The following is a 23,634-nucleotide window of genomic DNA, read 5'->3' as shown; positions in this document are numbered from 1 at the left end:
TATTATGTTAGATATTGGCTTTTCTCCAATGATTCTCTTTAGGGGATACTGAAACTCCGACAGTGTTCTATCATCAATACCCTCACTCAGTAATATCTGTTGCATGTGTTGATCTAACAATTTGCATATTCAGCTGACTAGCATTTCCCTCAAATGAAGATATTGTTACTCTGAAGATGGCTTTACTACAATATCCAATATAACTGCTACCATTCGGGCATCTAAACTGTTGACTACCACATCACATCAAACTTCATCTGGTCACTGATGATGTTGTTTTGCATAAATTTCAAGTCCAGAATTGCGAACCACAGCTCTGGTTTTCTCAGCACTGGCTGAGGAATATGCACTTTCATTCGTGTGTGAGAAACTGCATTAGATTCATCGATTAAACTGTTTGTTGTGCTTTCAGCCCATCTCACCATTTTTGGGTATAACTCTATATTTTTTTGTGTTCTGGTTTGAGCCTGAAGATCATTTATTTGGCTTTGCTGATATTTTTGCAGCTGTAACAGCTGTGTCAATGTCTGAGTCCTTTTGGCATTTTAATGTGATGTCACTGCTTTGCTTTGCAGCTTTTCTGGGCTCTCTGTACTCTTCAGTATTCGACAGATCATCAGTTTGTAGTCAGGTTCCATTATTCAATAATCCTAACTTAATGAGTCAGCAATATTCGCTTTAAATGTTTTATTTTAGACAGTAGGTAAACGGGACTTAACAAGAACTCCAGTAAACAAGGAACTGTCAAACAGAAAAACAAACAGTAAACATAACAGTAGTAAGATGTTTCTGCAATTCAAAGAACAAATATAGCACACATTGCATCTTAATACAAAGTTGATGTCTCCCACACTGTAATCTTCCATGTCAGAATATTCATACAGTCAGTTTGCCACTGTATTTAATTATGGTAATTATTACAGTGAAAAATATGTTATTCAAACACTTCTTTAGCTGTGAATGGCCACTTGTTAATTTGTGCTAGATCACTTAGAACCTGTGTGAGCTGCTGACTTGTAAGGTAATATCTAAGTCAATAACTGAAATCTGAAATATAATCTTGACAGTGGTGTGTTGAATCACTATTTACTGTTCAAAGTAGCGAACAATCATTGAGAAGATATCAGTGGTAGAAAATCGAAGAGATTTATGAGGCATCAAGAACAAGCCGGAAAGCTTACATGTTGACACAGTACTTCTCCTGACAATAAGGGTGTCTGTTTTTTTGCTGTGGTTCTGATAAGACAGGTCTCTTTTTTAAATCTGAGAGATCAGCCATAGTGAAATTTTAACATCACAGTGTATCTCCCATCCAATTACTATTACTGTTAGAGATAAATTGATGTCTATAACATTCTTCTTTGGCAAGATGGCGCTGAGTATAGATACCTTTTATGTTAGCTCTAGAAATAAATATCAAAACACAGTAGGAAAGTGCTTAATGTGCAACAAATACGATGTTTATTGTGACAATGCATGTGTTTTGTGTTACAGTATTACAGAAGTCAGTGAAAAACGTAATGGGACACCAAAGAAACATCAAAGTGAGATAGTGTGTACACCAACAACGTGCTATGAAGAACCAAGCAGTGAGTCGACTACTGATCACTGCTACTGCGAAAAGTGCGCAGAAAAAGGTATGATGTGCATAAAATGTAAAAATGTGTATCATTTTAATTGTGCAAAAGTGAATCCAAAGCAAAAAATTTGGTTATGCTCACGTTGTGTTAAAGACAGTCTCAGTAAAAAACTTACCAACAAGGACTGTACAGGTGAAATTATTAAATTTCTAATTGAAGAAATATGTGATTTAAATCACAAATGGGTCAAGTGGAAACTAAAAAATGAACAGGAAGTAGGCACAAAAGTGGCAATAAATATGACTTCTCATGATCCTTGCAGAAAGTGTAAGAAAACGGTAAGAAGTGGTATTCTGTTGCACTGAGTGTGATGCCTTATTTCACTTTCAATGTGGTAAGGTGGAACCCTCATTAATAGTGGACAGAAAATGCACAAAAGAATGGAGATGTGATTCCTGCAGGCATAAAATGGTAATAAACAACACTGACAATGCAATGTGTGAACTAACAAAACCTAATAACAGTGATACAGAAACATCTCATGTAAACAATACCAAGCAGATTATCGTTTCAGATACAAATAAACGAGACGATTCAGATGGCTCTGAGCAGTATGCGACTAAACTTCTGAGGTCATCAGTCGCCTAGAACTTAGAACTAATTAAACCTAACTAATCTAAGGACATCACACACATCCATGCACGAGGCAGGATTCGAACCTGTGACCGTAGCGGTCGCTCGGCTCCAGACTGCAGCACCTAGAACTGCACGGCCACTCCGGCCGGCAGACGATTCAGATTGGAGAACTGTTTTGAAAGGTGGTAGTGGAAAAGCTGTGGCCCAGAAAAACAAAACAGAAACTTTGTCAATAAACAATTCTTTTGAACCATTGCCAGATTTACAAGAAGCAGAAGAATCTGACATGGTGTGCCCATTGTTTAACAGCCAACCTAGGCCTGACCCGTGCAATAACAAGAAAGTGCGTATATGTATATATGCAGACAGCCATGGAAGAAATATTGCTCGAGTGATGAGAGAAAAGTATCTACAAGACGTCACTAGTACAATTAAGCCAAATGCTTGTTTCCAGGATGTGGCAGCAAGAAACGCTGAAATGGATTATCTGGATTCTGAATGTGTTGCACTGTTCCTGGCTGGCACAAACGATGTGGTGGCTAGGAATGAAACAAAAAGACTTCAGCTTTCCCCTTAACGAAACATTACATCGTTTAAGAACAATAATGTCCTAGTTTTCTCAGTGCCTCACCACCATGATCTACCCATGTGGTCCTGCGTCAATTTAGAAGTAAGAAAAGCAAATGAAATTATGTTTAATATTTCTAAAAACAATGATGATGTACTTACCAAACGAAAGCGTTGGTATGTTGATAGACACACAAACAAACACAAACACACACACAAAATTCAAGCTTTCGCAACCCACGGTTGCTTCATCAGGAAAGAGGGAAGGAGAGGGAAAGACGAAAGGATGTGGGTTTTAAGGGAGAGGGTAAGGAGTTATTCCAATCCCGGGAGCGGAAAGACTTACCTTAGGAGGAAAAAAGGACAGGTATACACTCGCACACACACACATATCCATCTGCACATATACAGACACAAGCAGAAATATATGTCTGCTTGTGTCAGACACAAGCAGACATATATGTTGATAGACACACAAACAAACACAAACACACACACAAAATTCAAGCTTTCGCAACCCACGGTTGCTTCATCAGGAAAGAGGGAAGGAGAGGGAAAGACGAAAGGATGTGGGTTTTAAGGGAGAGGGTAAGGAGTCATTCCAATCCCGGGATTGGAAAGACTTACCTTAGGAGGAAAAAAGGACAGGTATATATACACACACACACACACACACACACACACACACACACACACACACACACATACACACACATATCCATCCGCACATATACAGACACAGGCAGACATCTTTCATGAAATCCTCCCCACTCCACCAACAGTGTCTTTCTGCCGTCCACCTAACCTTCGTAACCTCCTGGTTCATCCCTATGAAATCCCCAAACCACCTTCCCTACCCTCTGGCTCCTACTCTTGTAACCACCCCCGGTGTAAAACCTGTCCCATGCACCCTCCCAACACCACCTATTCCAGTCCTGTAACCCGGAAGGTGTACATGATCAAAGGCAGAGCCACATGTGAAAGCACCCACGTGATTTACCAACTGACGTGCCTACACTGTGAAGCCTTCTATGTGGGAATGACCAGCAACAAACTGTCCATTCGCATCAACGGACACAGGCAGACAGTGTTTGTTGGTAATGAGGATCACCCTGTGGCTAAACATGCCTTGGTGCACGGCCAGCACATCTTGGCACAGTGTTACACCGTCCGGGTTATCTGGATACTGTAAGGGGTCCGTAGGTCCTTACTATAAGTTTTGCAACAGCACAGGTCGACAGGACAAACAATCGATAGTGTGTGTCGAGTTGCGAGAGCGAGAGTGAGTGTTGAGTTAGTAGAGTGGGACCCAGGCTGCGGGCCGGGCCGTGGGGCGGCCGGTGGCCGTAATGCAAGGCCGTACCGACAAAGGCGGTGGCCATCGCCGCGGTTTAACCCCTTTTGTGTTAGAAATATACGGGAAAGTGAACAAGTACAATTACTAGTGTGATTCGGTGATATTTCAGTGTCGATATTTGTATTTTCGCGTCTACCGCGCCGGCATTATTTGGATTGCAGTGTTGGATTGCAGTGTTGGATACAGTGATTAAAATTTGCGTGTGACAATATGAATAACAAAGAGGCCTGTGCTGAGATTAGCCATTATTAATTCTGTATGACGAAGGCAGTGGCTGTCTCCTTACTTTGTGTTTTTGCGGTGAATATAGGCTGTTGATTAATGAAGCTGTGTTGTCTTTCTTCTTGCCACCAGACATTTTATTATTACAGCATTCAAGAAGGACAAAATGGAATGTAACAACTCCGTAGCAGTCCAATCCGATTGCCAGCCCCATTAGGTACACGGTCACATTAATTAATATCTGTTTTGGGCTGCTATCAGATCTCGATCGAGCGGGATAAGTCAGTAGATTAAACCGGAGTGTTACAATACTTCCCACTAACACCAACCTGTCCGAACTCCGGAGATGGGAACTTGCCCTTCAATATATCCTCTCTTCCCGTTACCCACCAGGCCACAACCTCCGCTAATTTCAAGTTGCTGCCCCTCGTACATCACTTGTCACTCAACAACATCTTTGCCTCCGTACTTCCGCCTCGACTGACATCTCTGCCCAAACTCTTTGCCTTTACATATGTCTGCTTGTGTCTGTATATGTGCGGATGGATATGTGTGTGTGTGAGAGTGTATACCTGTCCTTTTTCCCCCTAAGGTAAGTCTTTCCGCTCCCGGGATTGGAATAACTCCTGTCCTTTTTCCCCCTAAGGGAAGTCTTTCCGCTTCTGAGATTGGAATAACTCCTTACCCTCTCCCTTAAACCCCACATCCTTTCGTCTTTCCCTCTCCTTCCCTCTTTCCTGATGAAGCAACTGTGGGTTGCGAAAGCTTGAATTTTGTGTGTGTGTTTGTGTTTGTTTGTGTGTCTAACAACATACCAACGCTTTCATTTGGTAAGTATATCATCTTTGTTTTTAGATATATTTGTCCCACGAGGAATGTTTTCCTCTGTTATATTCATATGTTTAATATTTGTAAGAAATATACAAATGTATTATTTGTGGACATTAGTAGATTAGGAACTAGATTTCATACATTACATGGACTTCACCTGAACAGTCTCGGTAAAAAATATGTAAGTGAAAGAATTCTCGAATTTTCCAAAAAAGTAGTATTGGACTTTGGAGCTAAATTAAGTGAGAGTAGTTCTACATCAATCCAATATAGTAAAATGAAAGCAGGTTTAAAGAACCAGGGAAACGTGAGTCACTGACCAAGCTTAGTCCAGACCAGGCTTGGTCACTTCCTATTGACCAGGGCCTAACCCATACTGAAAAAACAGGAAATAAATAGTTCAGCAGGCAGTATCTCCAAATCTGATAACATTATACCTAACTATACTGCTAGGATTATGTTTCTTAACATACAGGGCTTATTAGATAAAACAGATGTATTGCATGTTCTGGTCGAGGAAAAGCAAATAGAAGTCCTTGGTTTAGCTGAACACTGGATGAACCCTGATGGCATCAACTTGACAGGCATTCCAGATTTTAAAGTAGCCTCTTACTTTTCCCATAAAGATAAGAAACGAGGTGGCTTTGCCATTTTAATTAAGAACCATCTTGTTTTTGAGCCACTACCTAGTGTAACAAATTTATCTGTGGAGGAAACTTTTGAAATATCTGGCTGTTACATTGTGACTTATGGAATACCCTTTATCTGTATTTACAGAAACCCAGTATTGGAAAATAAGAGAGAATTTTTTGAAAGGCTGGACATCTTATTAAACACATTGTATTTAATGGAAGTTAATGTAATTCTAATGGCTGATTTTAATATTAATTTCAACTCCAGTACTTCTGACAACTTGGAAATAAATAGCTTAGTTAAAAGCTATGGGATGAATATCATGCTGAAGAATGTAATCACCAGACCTGGTAGTATTTTCCCGATGTGTTAAAATATGCCGAAGTGAGACCTCTGTTCAGGAAACGGTTGAGGGAAGATATGGGAAACTTTCGCCCTATTTCTATTCTCCCAATCCTGTCAAAAGTGTTAGAGAAGGTAGCTGCAAATCAGGTCAAAAATTTTATCTTAAAAATGATATTATTGTAAGTAACCAATTTGGATCCCAACAAGGAAAAAACACACTGAATGCAGTAAATAACTTTATTGAGAAGATATTCAAATCATTGGATCAGAGGAGTAAAGTTGCAGGTATCTTCTGCGATATTTCAAAAGCATTTGACTCGGTGAACCATGACATGCTTATCTACAAATTAAACAAATATGGGATTAAGGACAAAGCTCTGAAATGGCTCACATCATACTTGCACAACAGAAAGCAAAGGGTAACTGTCACATCAGATGCAGTGAATTATTATTCTAAATGAGGTACAGTATCACAAGCTGTGCCTCAAGGCTCCATTTTGGGGCCAATCCTGTTCCTATTCTATGTAAATGACTTGCCCATAAATATAAATTCCCCGTCAGTTCTGTTTGCAGATGACACTTCTGTTTTAATTGAAGATGAATCAGAAAAAATTCAGAGCTCCATTGTGAGCACAATGGGTACTCTAGAAAACTGGTTCCAGTTAAATGGCTTGAAACTGAACATTGCACAAAACCAATATGGTACATTTCAAAACCAAACATTTGAAATGTGTGGATCTTAAAATACATCATCATAATCATCCTATGGAAGAAGTTAACACAGTCAAATTCCTAGGACTAAATGTGGACAACAACTTAAACCGGAGTACACATATTGAGTTCCTATCAAATAAACTAAGATGCTTTGCATTTGCAATGCAAATACTAGCAAACTCTACTGACATGAGTACACAAAAAGTGGCATATCATAGTTATTTTGAATCTGTCATTAGGTATGGTATCATTTTCTGGGGAAATTTAAGTAGTGTATCACAAATACTGAAACTGCAAAAGAAAATTATATGATACATGTGTACTGCACAACAAACAGAATCTTGTCCCCATTATTTTGGAACCTGCAAATCCTAACAGTTCCCTCCATATACATTTATGAAATTATAATCTTTGTACACAGCAGACAAAAGTTATTTGGGGAAAATCATTTTAATCACACATACAACACCATTTGAAATTATATGCACGAACTCCACAGTATATGGCGATGACAATATATAACAAGCTAATGGGCAAAAATATATTTAATATGAAGCCAGAGAGCCTAAAAATAGGGATACAGCAGATTCTGTGGGATAAATGCTACTATTCAGTAGAAGAATTCATAGAGGATGACATGATAATTTGAGCAAGGGGTAATTAATTGTTAGTCTTTTATTGTATGTGTAACAAAATTGTATTATTATTATGATACCATTTGTTAAAATCAGTTGTTATAATTAATTGTTAGTTTTTTATTGTATGTGTACTTTTATATTGTATTATTGTTATGGTACCATTTGTTAAAATCAGGTGTTGTATGTACATGGTAAAACTTTGCCAAAATTTTGACTTGTCTCCTGTAGCTGAATCAAATGATTTAGATTATGTACGTTATGAGACTAATAAACCATAATTCACAATTCACAATGTAAACATGGGTACTTGTATCGACAATATTGTTACAACTTTTCATTCTTCAAAAAACAATACAAATGTGATTGACAGTCTTCTTTCTGATCATCATGGAATTATTATTCATGTAAACATGGATGAAATGATTTTTAATGTCACCAAGTCTTCTGTGATTCATAAGACACAACGTACAATTGTTGTTGATGTTGTTGCTGTGGTCTTCAGTCCTGAGACTGGTTTGATGCAGCTCTCCATGCTACTCGATCCTGTGCAAGCTTCTTCATCTGCCAGTACCTACTGCAACCTACATCCTTTTGAATCTGCTTAGTGGATTCATCTCTTTGTCTCCCTCTACGATTTTTACCCTCCACGCTGCCCTCCAATGCTAAATTGGTGATGCCTTGATGCCTCAGAACATGTCCTACCAATCGATCCCTTCTTCTAGTCAAGTTGAGCCACAAACTTCTCTTCTCCCCAATCCAATTCAATACCTCATCATTAGTCATGTGATCTACCCATCTAATCTTCAGCATTCTTCTGTAGCACCACATTTCAAAAGCTTCTACTCTCTTCTTGTCCAAACTATTTATCGTCCATGTTTCACTTCCATACATCGCTACAATCCATACAAATACTTTCAGAAATGACTTCCTGACACTTAAATCTATACTCGATATTAGCAAATTTCTCTACTTCAGAAACGCTTTCCTTGCCATTGCCAGTCTACATTTTATATCTTCTCTACTTTGACCATCATCAGTTATTTTGCTCCCCAAATAGCAAAACTCCTTTACTACTTTAAGTGTCTCATTTCCTAATCTAATACGCTCAGCATCTCCCGACTTAATTCGACTACATTCCATTATCCTCGTTTTGCTTTTGTTGATGTTCATCTTATATCCTCCTTTCAAGATGCTATCCATTCCGTTCAACTGCTCTTCCAAGTCCTTTGCTGTCTCTGACAGAATTACAATGTCATCGGCGAACCTCAAGATTTTTATTTCTTCTCCATGGATTTTAATAGCTACTCTGAATTTTTCTTTTGTTTCCTTCACTCCTTGCTCAATATACAGATTGAATAACATCAGGGAGAGGCTACAACCCTGTCTCACTCCCTTCCCAACCACTGCTTCCCTTTCATGCCCCTCAACTCTTATAACTGCCATTTGGTTTCTGTACAAATTGTAAATAGCCTTTCGTTCCCTGTGTTTTACCCCTGCCACCTTCAGAATCTGAAAGAGAGTATTCCAGTCAACATTGTCAAAAGCTTTCTCTAAGTCTACAAATGCTAAAAACGTAAGTTTGCCTTTCCTTAATCTAGTTTCCAAGATAAGTCATAGGGTTAGTATTGCCTCACGTGTTCCAATATTTCTACAGAATCCAAATTTAATTTTCACATCTGTCAACACCTGCTTTCTTTGGGATTGGAATTATTATATTCTTCTTGAAGTCTGAGGGTATTTCACCTGTCTCATACATCTTGCTCACCAGATGGTAGAGTTTTGTTAGGACTGGCTCTCCCAAGGCTGTCAGTAGTTCTAATGGAATGTTATCTACTCCCGGGGCCTTGTTTCGACTCAGGTCTTTCAGTGCTCTGTCAAACTCTTCACGCAGTATTGTGTCACCCATTTCATCTTCATCTACATCCTCTTCAATTTCCATAATATTGTCCTCAAGAACATCGCCCTTGTATAGACCCTCTATATACTCTTTCCACCTTTGTGCATTCCCTTCTTTACTTAGAACTGGGTTTCCATCTGAGCTCTTGATAATCATACAAGTAGCTCTCTTTTCTCCGAAGATCTCTTTAATTTTCCTGTAGGCAGTATCTGTCTTACCCCTAGTGAGATAAGCCTCTACATCCTTACATTTGTCCTCTAGCCATCCCTGCTTAGCCATTTTGCACTCCCTGTCAATCTCATTTTTGAGACGTTTGTATTCTTATTTGCCTGCTTCATTTACTGCATTTTTATATTTTCTTCTTTGATCAATTAAATTCAATATTTCTTCTGTTACCCAAGGATTTCTACTAGCCCTCGTCTTTTTACCTACTTGATCCTCTGCTGCGTTCACTACTTCATCCCTCAAAGCTACCCATTCTTCTTCTACTGTATTTCTTTCCCCCATTCCTGTCAATTGTTGCCTTATGCTCTCCCTGAAACTCTGTACAACCTCTGGTTTAGCCAGTTTATCCAGGTCCCATCTCCTTAAATTCCCACTATTTTGCAGTTTCTTCAGTTTTAATCTACAGTTCATAACCAATAGATTGTGGTCAGAGTCCACATCTGCCCCTGGAAATGTCTTACAATTTAAAACCTGGTTCCTAAATCTCTGTCTTACCATTATATAATCTATCTGAAACCTGTTAGTATCTCCCGGCTTCTTCCATGTATACAACCTTCTTTTATGATTCTTGAACCTAGTGTTAGCTATGATTAAGTTGTGCTCTATGCAAAATTCTACCAGGCACCTTCCTCTTTCATTTCTTACCCCCAATCCATATTCACCTACTACATTTCCTTCTCTCCCTTTTCCTACTACCCAATTCCAGTCACCCATGACTATTAAATTTTCATCTCCCTTCACTATCTGAATAATTTCTTTTATTTCGTCATACATTTCTTAAATTTCTTCGTCATCTGCAGAGCTAGTTGGCATGTAAACTTGTACTACTGTAGTAGGCGTGGACTTCGTGTCTATCTTGGCCACAATAATGCATTCACTGTGCTGTTTGTAGTAGCTTACCCGCATTCCTATTTTTTATTCATTATTAAACCTACTGCTGCATTACCCCTATTTGATTTAATATTTATAACCCTGTATTCGCCTGACCAAAAGTCTTGTTCCTCCGGCCAATGAACTTCACTAATTCCCACTATATCTAACTTTAACCTATCCATTTCCCTTTTTAAATTTTCTAACCTACCTGCCCGATTAAGGGATCTGACATTCCACGCTCTGATCCATAGAATGCCAGTTTTCTTTCTCCTGATAATGACATCCTCTTGAGTAGTCCCCACCCAGAGATCCGAATGGGGGACTATTTTACCTCCGGAATATTTTACCCAAGAGGATGCCATCATCATTAACCATACAGTAGAGCTGCATGCCCTCGGGAAAAATTACGGCAGTAGTTTCCCCTTACTTTCAACCGTCTGCAGTACCAGCACAGCAAGGCCGTTTTGGTTAGCGTTACAAGGCCAGATCAGTCAATCATGCAGACTGTTGCCCCTGCAACTACTGAAAAGGCTGCTGCCCCTCTTCAGGAACCACACGTTTGTCTGGCCTCTTAACAGATACCCCTCCATTCTGGTTGCACCTACGGTACGGCTATCTGTATCGCTGAGGCACGCAAGCCTCCCCACCGACGGCAAGGTCCATGGTTCATGGGGGAAAGAACGTACAATTAGTGACTGTAATATATCTGTTTTTCTAAAATGTATCAGAGAAATTAATTGGGTGTGTGTGTGTGTGTATGGTAACACTGGAGCAGAAAACCAGTTCAACAAGTTTCTTGATTTATTCATGTGGGCAGTTAACATTGGCCTGCCACTAAAGAACAAATGTGTTCAAATGAGCAGGGTATTGACCATCAATAAAAATAAGTGGTACACACAGGAACTACGAAAACTTAAAGATCAATGCAACAATTTCTACTACCTAGCAAAGAATTCATCTTGTCTGCATGCCAAAGTAAGATATAAAGAATGCAAATATCAGCACAGAATGGGTATTAAGAAATTTAAATTGTAATATAATTGCAAAATGGTTGCACAAGCTATTAATAAACCAAAAGAAATGTGGAAAATCATTTTGAGAATCTAGCATGGGGTAGCAAAGAATTTGTATCTAGATCCAAAATTAGTGATGATAGTTTTAATAATTATTTTGTAAGCAGTGTAGATAGTGTAGTTACTAAGATATCTGATAGTAAACATGAACCTAGCTACTATTTCGATGTTGCCTATAAAAACCAAAATGCTATGGAAAATGTGTTTTATTTTGAACACATTTGTGTAGAAGATGTACACTCTGCCATTCTTTCTCTTAGCAAAAGTGATTCACTGGATATTTACAATATCAGCTCTAAAATATTGAAACTTAGTAGTCATAATATAGCAGAGGTTCTCTATCACATCATAAGCTACTTCTTTGATGAAAGTTGTTTCCCTGAAAAATTAAAAGTAGCTACAGTAATCCCAGTCCACAAAAGGTGACAATAATTTGCCTAGCAATTATAGGCTAGTTTCTCTTGTACCACTTTTATCCAAGGTCATTGAGAAACTAATGAGTATTCAAATAATCAATTTTCTAGCTTTTCATCAATTACTTTCAAATAGCCAGCTTGGGTTTAGGAAAAATCTATCAACATGTGATGCTGTTGTGAGCTACATATGTAACTGTCTTGAAGCAAAAGAAGAAAATTTTTTTGTAAGTACAAAGTTTTTTGATTTATCAAAAGCGTTTGACACTGTGTGCCACAACACTCTGCTGCTGAAATTGAATACTGTAGGTTTCTCAGTCTCTGCTGTTAAAATTATTCAGTCATACTTATCTAATAGATCTCAAACTGTTTACTTCAATAACCAATATTCTAGTTTCTTACCCGTTAACCATGGTGTTCCTCAAGGGTCAATCTTGGGCCCTCTCTTTTATACAGTGGAAGATTTCTGTGAGGTTTTTATACAATGGAAGATTTCTGTGAGCATAATTTCTAACATAGATTAATTATTTGTGTATTTATAGTCATTGTTGTTTGTACATTTATTGACGTTGCTTATACAAGCTTTACATCCCTGTAAATGTTTTGTTTTTGGGCAATAAAAATCAATCAATCAATCAATCTCACCTACTAGGCAACATGCTTCAGGCCTGTAGGATGTTACTTTATACGTGACAGGTTTCCACCAAGTGCAAATATTCATATTATTTGGTCCAACCTTTCTATGTAAGTATATTATGTTTTGGCCAGAGTTATTAAGGAATTACATCATGCTTACCAAATGTCTTGCATCAGGATCGTGGCAATAGCCTATCATGAGATGTCCAAGATTATGCAAATCACCATAAAAGCTGGGATTTATTGACAATGTACTTGCTTCCATCATGTTACCAAGAACATCAATGCCTTCTGTTTCTGTAAGGTCAACTACTTCTTTCCTTTCCTAAAAAAGTAACGGTAAAAATAATGAATTTTAAAATTCTCACATAATAATGGAAAGCAGTAGAAGGGAATTAGCACTATCAGTAGTGATGACACAATGATTCACTACTTTCTGAGATATCAGTAAACTTATTTAACTACTTTTTCACTATGAATAACTTAAAGTGTGGAGAATCACTTGCAATTTGCAAGGAGGATGAATAACCTACATGATTTTTCATTTTTATAATTCATGCTTTCATTACAAAGTTTCAGAGTTTGCTTTACTGTTTCATAAATACAAGAAGTCACTTCTCCAAATCACTGAGTGCTGTTTTTGTAATAAAGCATCAGTAGCTATACACTTTTTCTAGTTCTCAGATAAAGATGTAAAGCATGATTTATGCTAAAGCCTAAGTGACAACATCTATTAAGTATTTTGCTGGTAAAACCTCTGAACATAAATGTGAGCTATTTGAAAACAATGACTGCAACTTTGTTACTCTGATCATCCAAAAACTGACAATTCAAAAGGAACACCACAGTGCAAGCCAGCCTTTAAATGGCCATGTACCTTATCTTCACTATTTGTTATTTCTGGCCACTCAACAAAGAATATTTTGTTAACAGCATTATGTATGGTTGCACACATTCCCTATGAGCTACTGTTAGATTTTCTTCTCACCAATGCAGTCCTCGAAAACATATTCTAAGAGTTTGCTACAGTTGTTCATTACGATGTAAGCACAGGTCACCTAAGAGTACCTGGCAGTGATCTTAACAACAAGACTGTTGAAAACCCTAGCACGAAACTCAACCAGTGTCACAGGTCAAGGGAAGTATGACAAAAGACCATACAAGCAAGATCAACAAAATAGTTTCCAGAGGTCGGTTGTTGGTGGAACACATTGTTGATTTCCATCTTCCCTTGTTATTTTCAAATGCACCACTCTTTGAAGATCATTTTCCATTTTTAAAAAAATTATGGACTTGTGGCGCCGATGAGGTCGACACCAGCATCGATCCGAGTATCGTCTTTGAACTAAGCTAAACATTATCTTTGTGCAGTTCCGCCATGTCAGTTATTTGTAAGCTTTTGATGTGTTTAGGTGAATAAATGAACTACTGCAAAATGGGAGTGTTGTTTGGTGTAACCAACCTGAACTTCACCCTCAGACTCTTTGATAATCATAAACACAAATACAGACTGTTGAGATGTATTTTACTTTTCATTTATACACAATTACACCCCAGTACACTACTGGGTTACTTCACACAAACCACAATGCACTGGATTCAGTAATGCATTGATTACCTTATAATTAAGTCCTCTGTAATGCTAACTAAGTTAATTTTTTTATTTACTTATCTCAGAAGCCCACCTTACATTCAGAAATCTCATTGACCAAATTTGGAAATCAGATGACATTTGTTTTGCAAATTTGATTGATGATATTGCTGAAAACACACACACACTTATATACACACACACACACACACACACACACACACACACACTGTATAACTGCATATACTGGTGTACTGTAAAGATTGACTTCTGATATGAGAAAATAAAAAACCTAAGTCTTTTATTTTAGAATTAACTAAGGACACAGAAATCAAATTAACAACACTTTAAGATATGTGTGGAAGTGAGGTACCAGCTGTGTGATAGCATAACGGTGACACAGCATAGAGATATGATTTCCACACTATTTATTAGCAGGCACATATACATAACATGTTTAAGCGTTACGAGCATACAGAGCATACTAATTCTTACTGCCTCGTGGAGCAGCAATCAGTATTTACAGAGTCAGAGATGTTATGCCGCCAGAGAGTGGCCCCCCCCCCTCCACCTTTAGTGCAGAGTATATTAGGAGAGGGAGAGGGAGAGGGGAGGCTTCAGTGGGACGTCATCTGTCTGAAGTGATGTGGGTGGCTGTGTGACAGGGGATGTGATGGAAGGCATGTCATAGTCAGCAAGGTGCACCAGGGGGCGCAAGGCACCCCCAAAACACAACATCGGCGGTGTGACTCATGGGTTGCTGTGTGTTAGCAAATAAGGAAGAAGTCTCGATGGCATCTTTAATTGTTGCTGGCTGGGTGGCAGCGTTTGGGGAGGGAGCCATGTTGATGGCATTACCTTGCACTGTTGCATCATCAGGAGGCCAGTACCAGTGTAAGCCAGGGTGGTGGTGATTAGTGTAAAAGCTGCTGAAAAACAGGAGGTGAGTCCTGCTATATCAACTTCTGGTGGGACAGGAGTGGTGTTCATAAACCTGTGAGTTACAGTGGTTGCACACAACTGCCTGTCTGTGCAGATAGTGATAATCACGATGTTGGTATTGCATAATGTGACAGATATGTCATCAGGCAGAAAATTATGTAGATTCACCCACACTTGGAAACTGACTAATAGGTGATGGGGCCTATTGTGATAGATCTGCTAAAATTTACACTGGTTTAAGCCAGTTCACTGACACTGTTGTTTGTTTTCCAGCAATTTTGATATCAAAAGTGTCTGTATTGTGTTTCAGAACTCATTATGGTCCTGTAAATGGCGACTGTAGAGTAGGTTTCACATCGTCTGTATGTAGCATCACATGAAAACGTATGGACAGGTCTTTATGAATAAATATTCATTGTGTCATGTGATGGGAGAGGGTGGTACATGGATGTTTTGTATATTTGTGCACACACTTGTGATTAAGTCCGGTAAGTCTCGGTCAGTGTGGACTGATTCGTGCACTATGAATTCAGTGGGTAGAGTGAGGGGCTTGCCGTATAGTATTTTGGTGAGTGATGCTTCGAGGTCATCTTTATGTGTCGTGCGAATGCCCAGGAGAACCCAGGGAAGATCCTATCCCCATGAATCTGAGTGGCGCAAGAGAGCAGCTTTCATCATGTGATGCCACCATTCCACAAGGTCATTGTATTGGGGGTGGCAAGCAGTTATGTGGAACCGATGCATAAGTGGCATAAGTCATTGAAAGCTTTGATTCAAACTGCTGTCCCTAATCCGATGTTAAGGAGGCTGGGCATCTCAATCTGGCAATCCAACTGTTGACAAAAGTTTTTGCTACTGTCTCAGTTGATATATCAGAAATGGGAGTGGCCTCCAGCCATTGTGTCACCCGATCTATCATTGCTAGAATGTAATCATGTAATTTGGAGAGTGGCCTTACGATGTCAATAACTTACTGGAACCACCTCTTTGAAATTGGGAATTTACCAAAGGTGGGCTGTGCATGGTGGCCAGTTTTAGCTAGCTGGCATGGAATGCAAGTCCTGGTCCATGTGGCACAATCCTTTTTAATGTTAGGCCAGACAAACCATTCCGTGACAAGGGATATGGTGGGCACATGACCGGATGTGCACTGTTGTTGGGGAGGTCAAAAACTGTCCTGCAAAATGACTCTGGGATGACTGGTGAGACCCAACCATTCAAAACATCACACCAAACTTATTTGGAAATGCTGGGTAGTGTGCATTGCTGCAATTGGAGTAAGGAATCTGGTTTGTTAAACACATTGTGGAGATCGACATCTGTCGCTTGTGCATCTGCAATTCTATTGAAGTCCAACTGAGTGGAGGTAGCTGCAATATGGGAAAGATAGTCTACCACAATATTATTGGTACCTTTAACACGTCGCATATCGGTAGTGAACTGTGCTACAAAATCTAGGTAGTGGAATCTCATGGGTGCAAAATCCACTGACAGGTTGCGGAATGCAACTGCCAATGGATGATGATCTATCTACAGGAGAGTAGGAAAAGGGTGTGAAGAGTAGGAATGCATAGTCCATTTATTATCCAGCAGTGTGTCTGTGTCTCATGGGAGTTAGTGCAGATGTACAGTCATTTGCAGCATGGCTGACATGGGGGTGACGTCACTTGAACTGGGATCAGCAGTTTCTGGTCTTGCCAAGGCGAGGTCATGAAATTCTTGGAGTCCACAGTTGGTTTTGATACTGGGTGCGTGGGATGCAAGTGTGAAGCTTGGTCTGGAAGCACGTCAGTTGTGATGCCCGGCGTGGCTGAGATCTCAGTGATGTGATAGTCTGTCTCACAGAACTTGTGTTTAATTGCAATGGTTGGAACAGGATTTGGAAAATTGGAATGCACAGGTATTAGAAGGTGATACAAACCTTGATCCCATGGTACACTGGCAGATGGATGATGAAACGGAATGACAGAGTAATTGTTTCATAAATAACTCAAAGTCATCAGCTGGAGCCCACAGTATTATGATTATTACTGTGAACTTCCCATAAATTCTCCTTCTAAAGAATAAGCTTCGGACACTAATCACTGCAACATTGGAGGATGCATTTTTTATTAACTTTGAGGCCAGGCAGATAGAGTGTCATGTGTAAATGAGTTGCATGTGTGTGTGTGTGTGTGTGTGTGTGTGTGTGTGTGTGTTCTGAAGAAGAAATCAAGTTAAAAAAACTCTGCTACTGTTTCAACTTGTTGTTTATGTGCCTACACACTATTCAGCATTTCATTTAGACAGAAATGATTTATTCATTCCCATGTGTGTATATTTGTGCATGGCCCAAAGGTTTCCATGCTCATATTAAACAATTCTTATTGTGGGTGTCTGTATGTGTGGATGGATATGTGCGTGTGTGCGAGTGTATACCTGTCCTTTTTTCCCCCTAAGGTAAGTCTTTCTGCTCCCGGGATTGGAATGACTCCTTACCCTCTCCCTTAAAACCCACTTCCTTTCGTCTTCCCCTCTCCTTCCCTCTTTCCTGATGAGGCAACAGTTTGTTGCGAAAGCTTGAATTTTGTGTGTATGTTTGTGTTTGTTTGTGTGTCTATCGACCTGCCAGCGCTTTCGTTCGGTCACCTCATCTTTGTTTTTATATATAATTTTTCCCACGTGGAATGTTTGCTTCTATTATAATGATATCATTAATTCTTATTGTAAAACACAACTGAAATGTACAGCAAGAATGCATAGTTTTAAATTACATTGATTGTATTAAGGGTAAGTACAAAGATTACACTCAGTGAATTGTCTTAGTTGCCAGAAAAGATAATTCTAATTCTTTTTAGAAGTATGAAAACCATTTATTACTTACATTTACAACAGATCCACTTTGAATGGCTTCAAAAAATCGATCTCGCCAGCGTTCCAAATCTTCTATGTCAAATTCAAGTTGATCAAGTTCTCGGTTGATATCCTTTGAGAAGAACAATTTTATACTACAATTTATTCAATACGTTAATTAAAGGGAATAAAAGAAGTAAAAGCTATTATGCCATATCCTTTCAGTATTCATTTCCAATGTCACTGAAGTTTGTGGAATTCACATGATCAAAAAATTCTGTAGTATCATTCAGGAACATTGAAAACCTTACTCACGGGACTTAAAAACATTTATTTAATATTAATTTATTATCTACAATTACTTTTCTTTAAGGTACTCATAAGTGATTTTATTTATTTAATGTTAATTTATTATGTAAAATTACTTTTCTTTAAGGTACCCATAAGTGATTTCAAACTAAATTTGGGCAACTGTGAAATAATAAAGAAGACATACATTCATACATATCCTAAATAATCTACATCTACATCTACAACTACATTTATACTCCGCAAGCCACCCAACGATCAATCAATATGATGTATTGATGAACGGAATCCTTTCACCAACTATTATCTACCTACCTTTCCTCTTCTTTTATGTTGTTCCACTTGTATCCTTTCATCAGTACAATAATCTTTACCCACTCTAAATCTTACCTGTCATCACTCAACTGTCTTGCCCTCCCCTTCTTAAGCACATGTGTGTATTCATACATCAATATATATATGGCACATTTTCTTTGTTATAAGCTGATTGCTCCTATGTAACTGTAAAATGATCCCTGAACAAAAAAATTACTGATACTGATGAAGTATGTTTTTAATTTTCTTTTGAACTGGTTGAATGAGGGTTCGTTTCAGCAATAAAACCCAGAAAAACTGAATGTATAGGGAAGAGAGTCTAAGAATACTAGAGCCCTTAAATAGGATTCTGCAAATGAACATTTGTCTACTATCCCAAATATCATATCAAATGGATTCTGTCTCCTCTACAGGAAGCAAAGGCTCTGTCACCGTTTTTCCTCCTGACTGTGAGTAGTGTGCCAGTGGTAGGTCTAGAGGCCCTACACAGGGGAGGCAGGGACAAAGGAGAACTCAGGGCATTACAAACAACCTACTGTTCTACCTGGCACAGTACTTACAGTAGATTATCTTTAGCTTCCCTCTGACAATTATGCCTCCATCCTTGCTACCCTCCCTGTTTACCTTTCCCTGTTGCTTCATAACCTGGGTTGTGAGTTACTGAATCCACTTTCCCTTCTTCCTTTTTTCCCCCCCTCTCTCCACCCTGATGAAGAAACAAAGTTCTGAAAGCTAGGAACGTAAATTTTCTGTTCTGTTTTGTGTATCTATCGGCTGTACTGAGCTGAGGTCAGTGCTGGCAGCCCCTCTATCTCTTTGTTAGTATAAATTTATAAGCATGCTGCTACCGTTTTTTCGTGTAACTGTGGAGTACATATGGCCAGATGTGATCGATAGTAATCGGCCCCTTTGACCTCCAATAACTCATGTACTATTCAAGTTAGATGCCTGTAATTTATACCAATTTAGGTTTACATTAATAGCTTTCTAAAGACATGTCGATCGACAAAATCAGATGAACCATTTAGAATTTGGAAATTCATTGCTGGGTGTTACTTGTATAATTTAAACTAATAAAGTTATTAAAAATCTGATTACATCATCAGAATTGTCGTGCAAATAATGGTAATGTACATGTTTCTTTTTGAGGTATCATGATTCATCTGGCTACTATTAACTTCTATACGAATTGTAAAATGTCTGCCATTAAGGTTTCACAAGTTCCACCATCTTTGGCACTCCCAGCAGGTTTCCTTTATGAACACAGCATCACCATGGAATTCCCAGCCACACAGTCCGTGGACCCCGGCTAACATTTGGAACCGTGTGGCCGCCGATGAGCCGTGGCCCGCCGAGAGGCCCCAGTGCGGCCACACCAACTCTGATCTTAGAATATTTTCAAGATGCCACAACTCACCCCTTACCTCACAAGGTACAATTTAAACTTAGTAGAACTGTGAATCGTCATAACAGTGTGTACTGGGCACCAGAAAATCTGCATGTTTGTGTGGATAAAGCAATCAGTCTACTAGGAGTCCATGTGTGGTGTGGATTATCATCTTGGAAGTTAGTAGGACCCTTTTTCTTTGATGCTATTGTTTTTGGGGAAGTGTACCTGGAAATGTTATGCACATCGATTTTGCCAGGTATATGTGCACTTTATGGAGTTGATGAAAAGGTCTTTTACCAACAGGATGGGGTGCCAACACACTACCACCTAGCCATACGATCTGGATGACAATTTTGCGGGGAATTGGATTGGACAAAGAGCGTCCATTGAGTTCCCTCCATTGTCATCAGATGTAACACCTATGGACTTTTACTTGTGGGTAACTGTGAAAGATAACGTCTATCGACGTAAGCCTCGCGTGCTGGAGGAACTTTACTGTGAAATTACAGCGACATGTGCAGCAATCTCAACTGTAACAATGACTGACGTAGTTGCGGCAACCACTCATCATTCTGTTATGTGTATACACACCAACTGTGAACATTTTGGGCATTTAAAGTAACCGTGTGCTAAACTGAAGGTTGTGCAACATGTGTGACCAATTATTAAATGTAAAATAAACACATAAGTAATACTTTTTATTCCTTGAAGTGTGTATATATTTTTCTGGCTCACTCGGTATTAAATTCAGTTCATTGATGATAAATTCATCAATGAATTCTTCCTAATAGTAGCTAAAAAATGCAGGATGTTTGAAGTAAAACTGTCCTGGAAAATATTTATAATAAGAGCAACAGAGGATAAATGTGTGAAAATAGGGCTCAACTCTGTAGATGGAAATAATGTTCTGACCATGAGGTGTTTTAACAACATAACAATTACACAAATTCTTCTTTGGAATAGAAGGAGTTTTCAGGAGAAACTTTTTCAGTTTGTTTTCAAACTGTATTTTGTATCTGTCAGTCAGTTTATGTCATTGGATAAGTGATCAAAAATTTTTGTTGCAGCACTGTGCATCTCTTTTTGTGCTAAAGACAACTTTAACAAGAAGTTATGAACATAATTTTCCACCTGGTATTGTAATTACATATAAAAGTGTTCTTTCTAAAATGTGATAGATTATTTACAACTAACTTTTTGAGTTAAAACATATACTGTGAAGCAGGAAGAGTTTTACATATATTAAGGAGTTTTTGTATAAGGCAGAATACGAGTCAAAAAACATTGAGACAAGTAGATTTTTAGTGATCACTACGTAGAAGTGTGTGCTTATTAATTATACTGAAAAATAATTTCCTCTTTTTCATTGTAACAATATACAGATTCCCACTAGGAAATTTTGAACTGTTTATGAGAAATCTGGATTCCTTACTATGGTGTCAGATAGCAGCAAGCAGTTAACAGTCTGAGGTATTTGAAATTCATCATAAAACAGTCTAGATCACAAGACATGTTAATTAACAGGTTACCAGTGTGGATCGTCACATGATCATCTTCAGACCTTCAGCCACATTGATAGAAAATGCTTGTGCATAGCAGGAACTACTGAATGATGATAGTTATAGCAACAGCAGTTGACTATCATCATTCAGCAGTTCCTGCTCTATGCCCCCCCCCCCCCCCCCCCCCCCAACCAACCATGAACCTTGCCATTGATGGGGAGGCTTGCATGCCTCAGTGATACAGATAGCAGAACCATAGGTGCAACCACAACTGAGGGGTATCTGTTGAGAGGCCAGACAAATGTGTGGTTCCTGAAGAGGGGCAGCAGCCTTTTCAGTAGTTGCAGGGGCAACAGTCTGGATGATTGACTGATCTGGCCTTGTAACACTAACCAAAATTGTCTTGCTGTGCTGGTACTGCAAACGGCTGAAAGCAAGGGGAAACTACAGCCATAATTTTTACTGAGGACATGCAGCTTTACTGTATGGTTAAATGATGATGGCGTCCTCTTGGGTAAAATATTCCGGAGTTAAATAGTCACCCATTCAGATCTCCGGGCGGGGACTACTCAGGAGGACGTTGTTATCAGGAGAAAGAAAACTGGCATTCTATGGATCGGAGCGTGGAATGTCAGATCCCTTAATCGGGCAAGTTGGTTAGAAAATTTAAAAAGGGAAATGGATCGGTTAAAGTTAGATATAGTGGGAACTAGTGAAGTTTGGTGGCAGGAGGAACAAGACTTCTGGTCAGGTGACTACAGGGTTATAAATACAAAATCAAATGGGGGTAATGCTAGAGTAGGTTTAATAATGAATAAAAAAAATATGAGTGCAGGTAAGGTACTACAATCAGCATAGTGAACAAATTATTGTGGCCAAGATAGATACGAAGCCCGCGCCTACCACAGTAGTACAAATTTATATGCCAACTATCTCTGCGTATGACAAAGAGATTGATGAAATGTATGATGAGATAAAAGCAATTATTCAGACAGTGAAGGGAGACAAAAATTTAATAGTCACTGGTGACTGGAATTCGATAGTAGGAAAGGAAGAGAAGGAAATGTAGTAAGTGAATATTGAATGGGGGTAAGAAATGAAAGAGGAAGCCGCCTGGTAGAATTTTGCACACAGCATAACTTAATAATAGCTAACACTTGGTTCAAGAATCATGAAAGTAGGTTGTATACATGGAAACACCCTGGAGATACTAGTAGGTTTCAGATAGATTATACAATGGTAAGATAGATATTTAGGAACCAGGTTTTAAATTGTAAGACTTTTCCAGGGGCAGATGTGGACTCTGACCACAATCTACTGGTTATGAACTGTAGATTAAAAATGAAGAAACTACACTCCTGGAAATGGAAAAAAGAACACATTGACACCGGTGTGTCAGACCCACCATACTTGCTCCGGGCACTGCGAGAGGGCTGTACAAGCAATTATCACACGCACGGCACAGCGGACACACCAGGAACCGCAGTGTTGGCCGTCGAATGGCGCTAGCTGCGCAGCATTTGTGCACCGCCACCGTCAGTGTCAGCCAGTTTGCCGTGACATACGGAGCTCCATCACAGTCTTTAACACTGGTAGCATGCCGCGACAGCGTGGACGTGAACCGTATGTGCAGTTGACGGACTTTGAGCGAGGACGTATAGTGGGCATGCGGGAGGCCGGGTGGACGTACTGCCGAATTGCTCAACACGTGGGGCCTGAGGTCTCCACAGTACATTGATGTTGTTGCCAGTGGTCGGCGGAAGGTGCACGTGCCCGTCGACCTGGGACCGGACCGCAGCGACGCACGGATGCACGCCAAGACCGTAGGATCCTACGCAGTGCCGTAGGGGACCGCACCGCCACTTCCCAGCAAATTAGGGACACTGTTGCTCCTGGGGTATCGGCGAGGACCATTCGCAACCGTCTCCATGAAGCTGGGCTACGGTCCCGCACACCGTTAGGTCGTCTTCCGCTCACGCCCCAACATCGTGCAGCCCGCCTCCAGTGGTGTCGCGACAGGCGTGAATGGAGGGACGAATGGAGACGTGTCGTCTTCAGCGATGAGAGTCGCTTCTGCCTTGGTGCCAATGATGGTCGTATGCGTGTTTGGCGC

The 23,634-nt window shown here is 39.5% G+C and overlaps 1 protein-coding gene across 1 annotated transcript in view; it reads right to left on the bottom strand.

The window, feature by feature from the left end:
• Positions 1-23,634, bottom strand: part of LOC124545236 (phenoloxidase 2-like) — a 261,009-nt gene that overhangs the window by 130,071 nt on the left and 107,304 nt on the right. The window contains exons 7-8 of the mRNA XM_047124106.1: positions 18,037-18,138; positions 12,801-12,965 (exon numbers count right to left, since the gene is read on the bottom strand). Coding sequence (XP_046980062.1) covers positions 12,801-12,965; positions 18,037-18,138 — 267 coding nt within the window. The remainder of the gene's footprint in view (positions 1-12,800; positions 12,966-18,036; positions 18,139-23,634) is intronic.

The sequence above is a fragment of the Schistocerca americana genome, chromosome 8, assembly GCF_021461395.2.
Source record: "Schistocerca americana isolate TAMUIC-IGC-003095 chromosome 8, iqSchAmer2.1, whole genome shotgun sequence".
Lineage (NCBI taxonomy): Eukaryota > Metazoa > Arthropoda > Insecta > Orthoptera > Acrididae > Schistocerca > Schistocerca americana.
The sequence above is the reverse complement of the archived record's forward strand: the minus strand, read 5'-3'. Positions and strand labels throughout refer to the sequence as shown.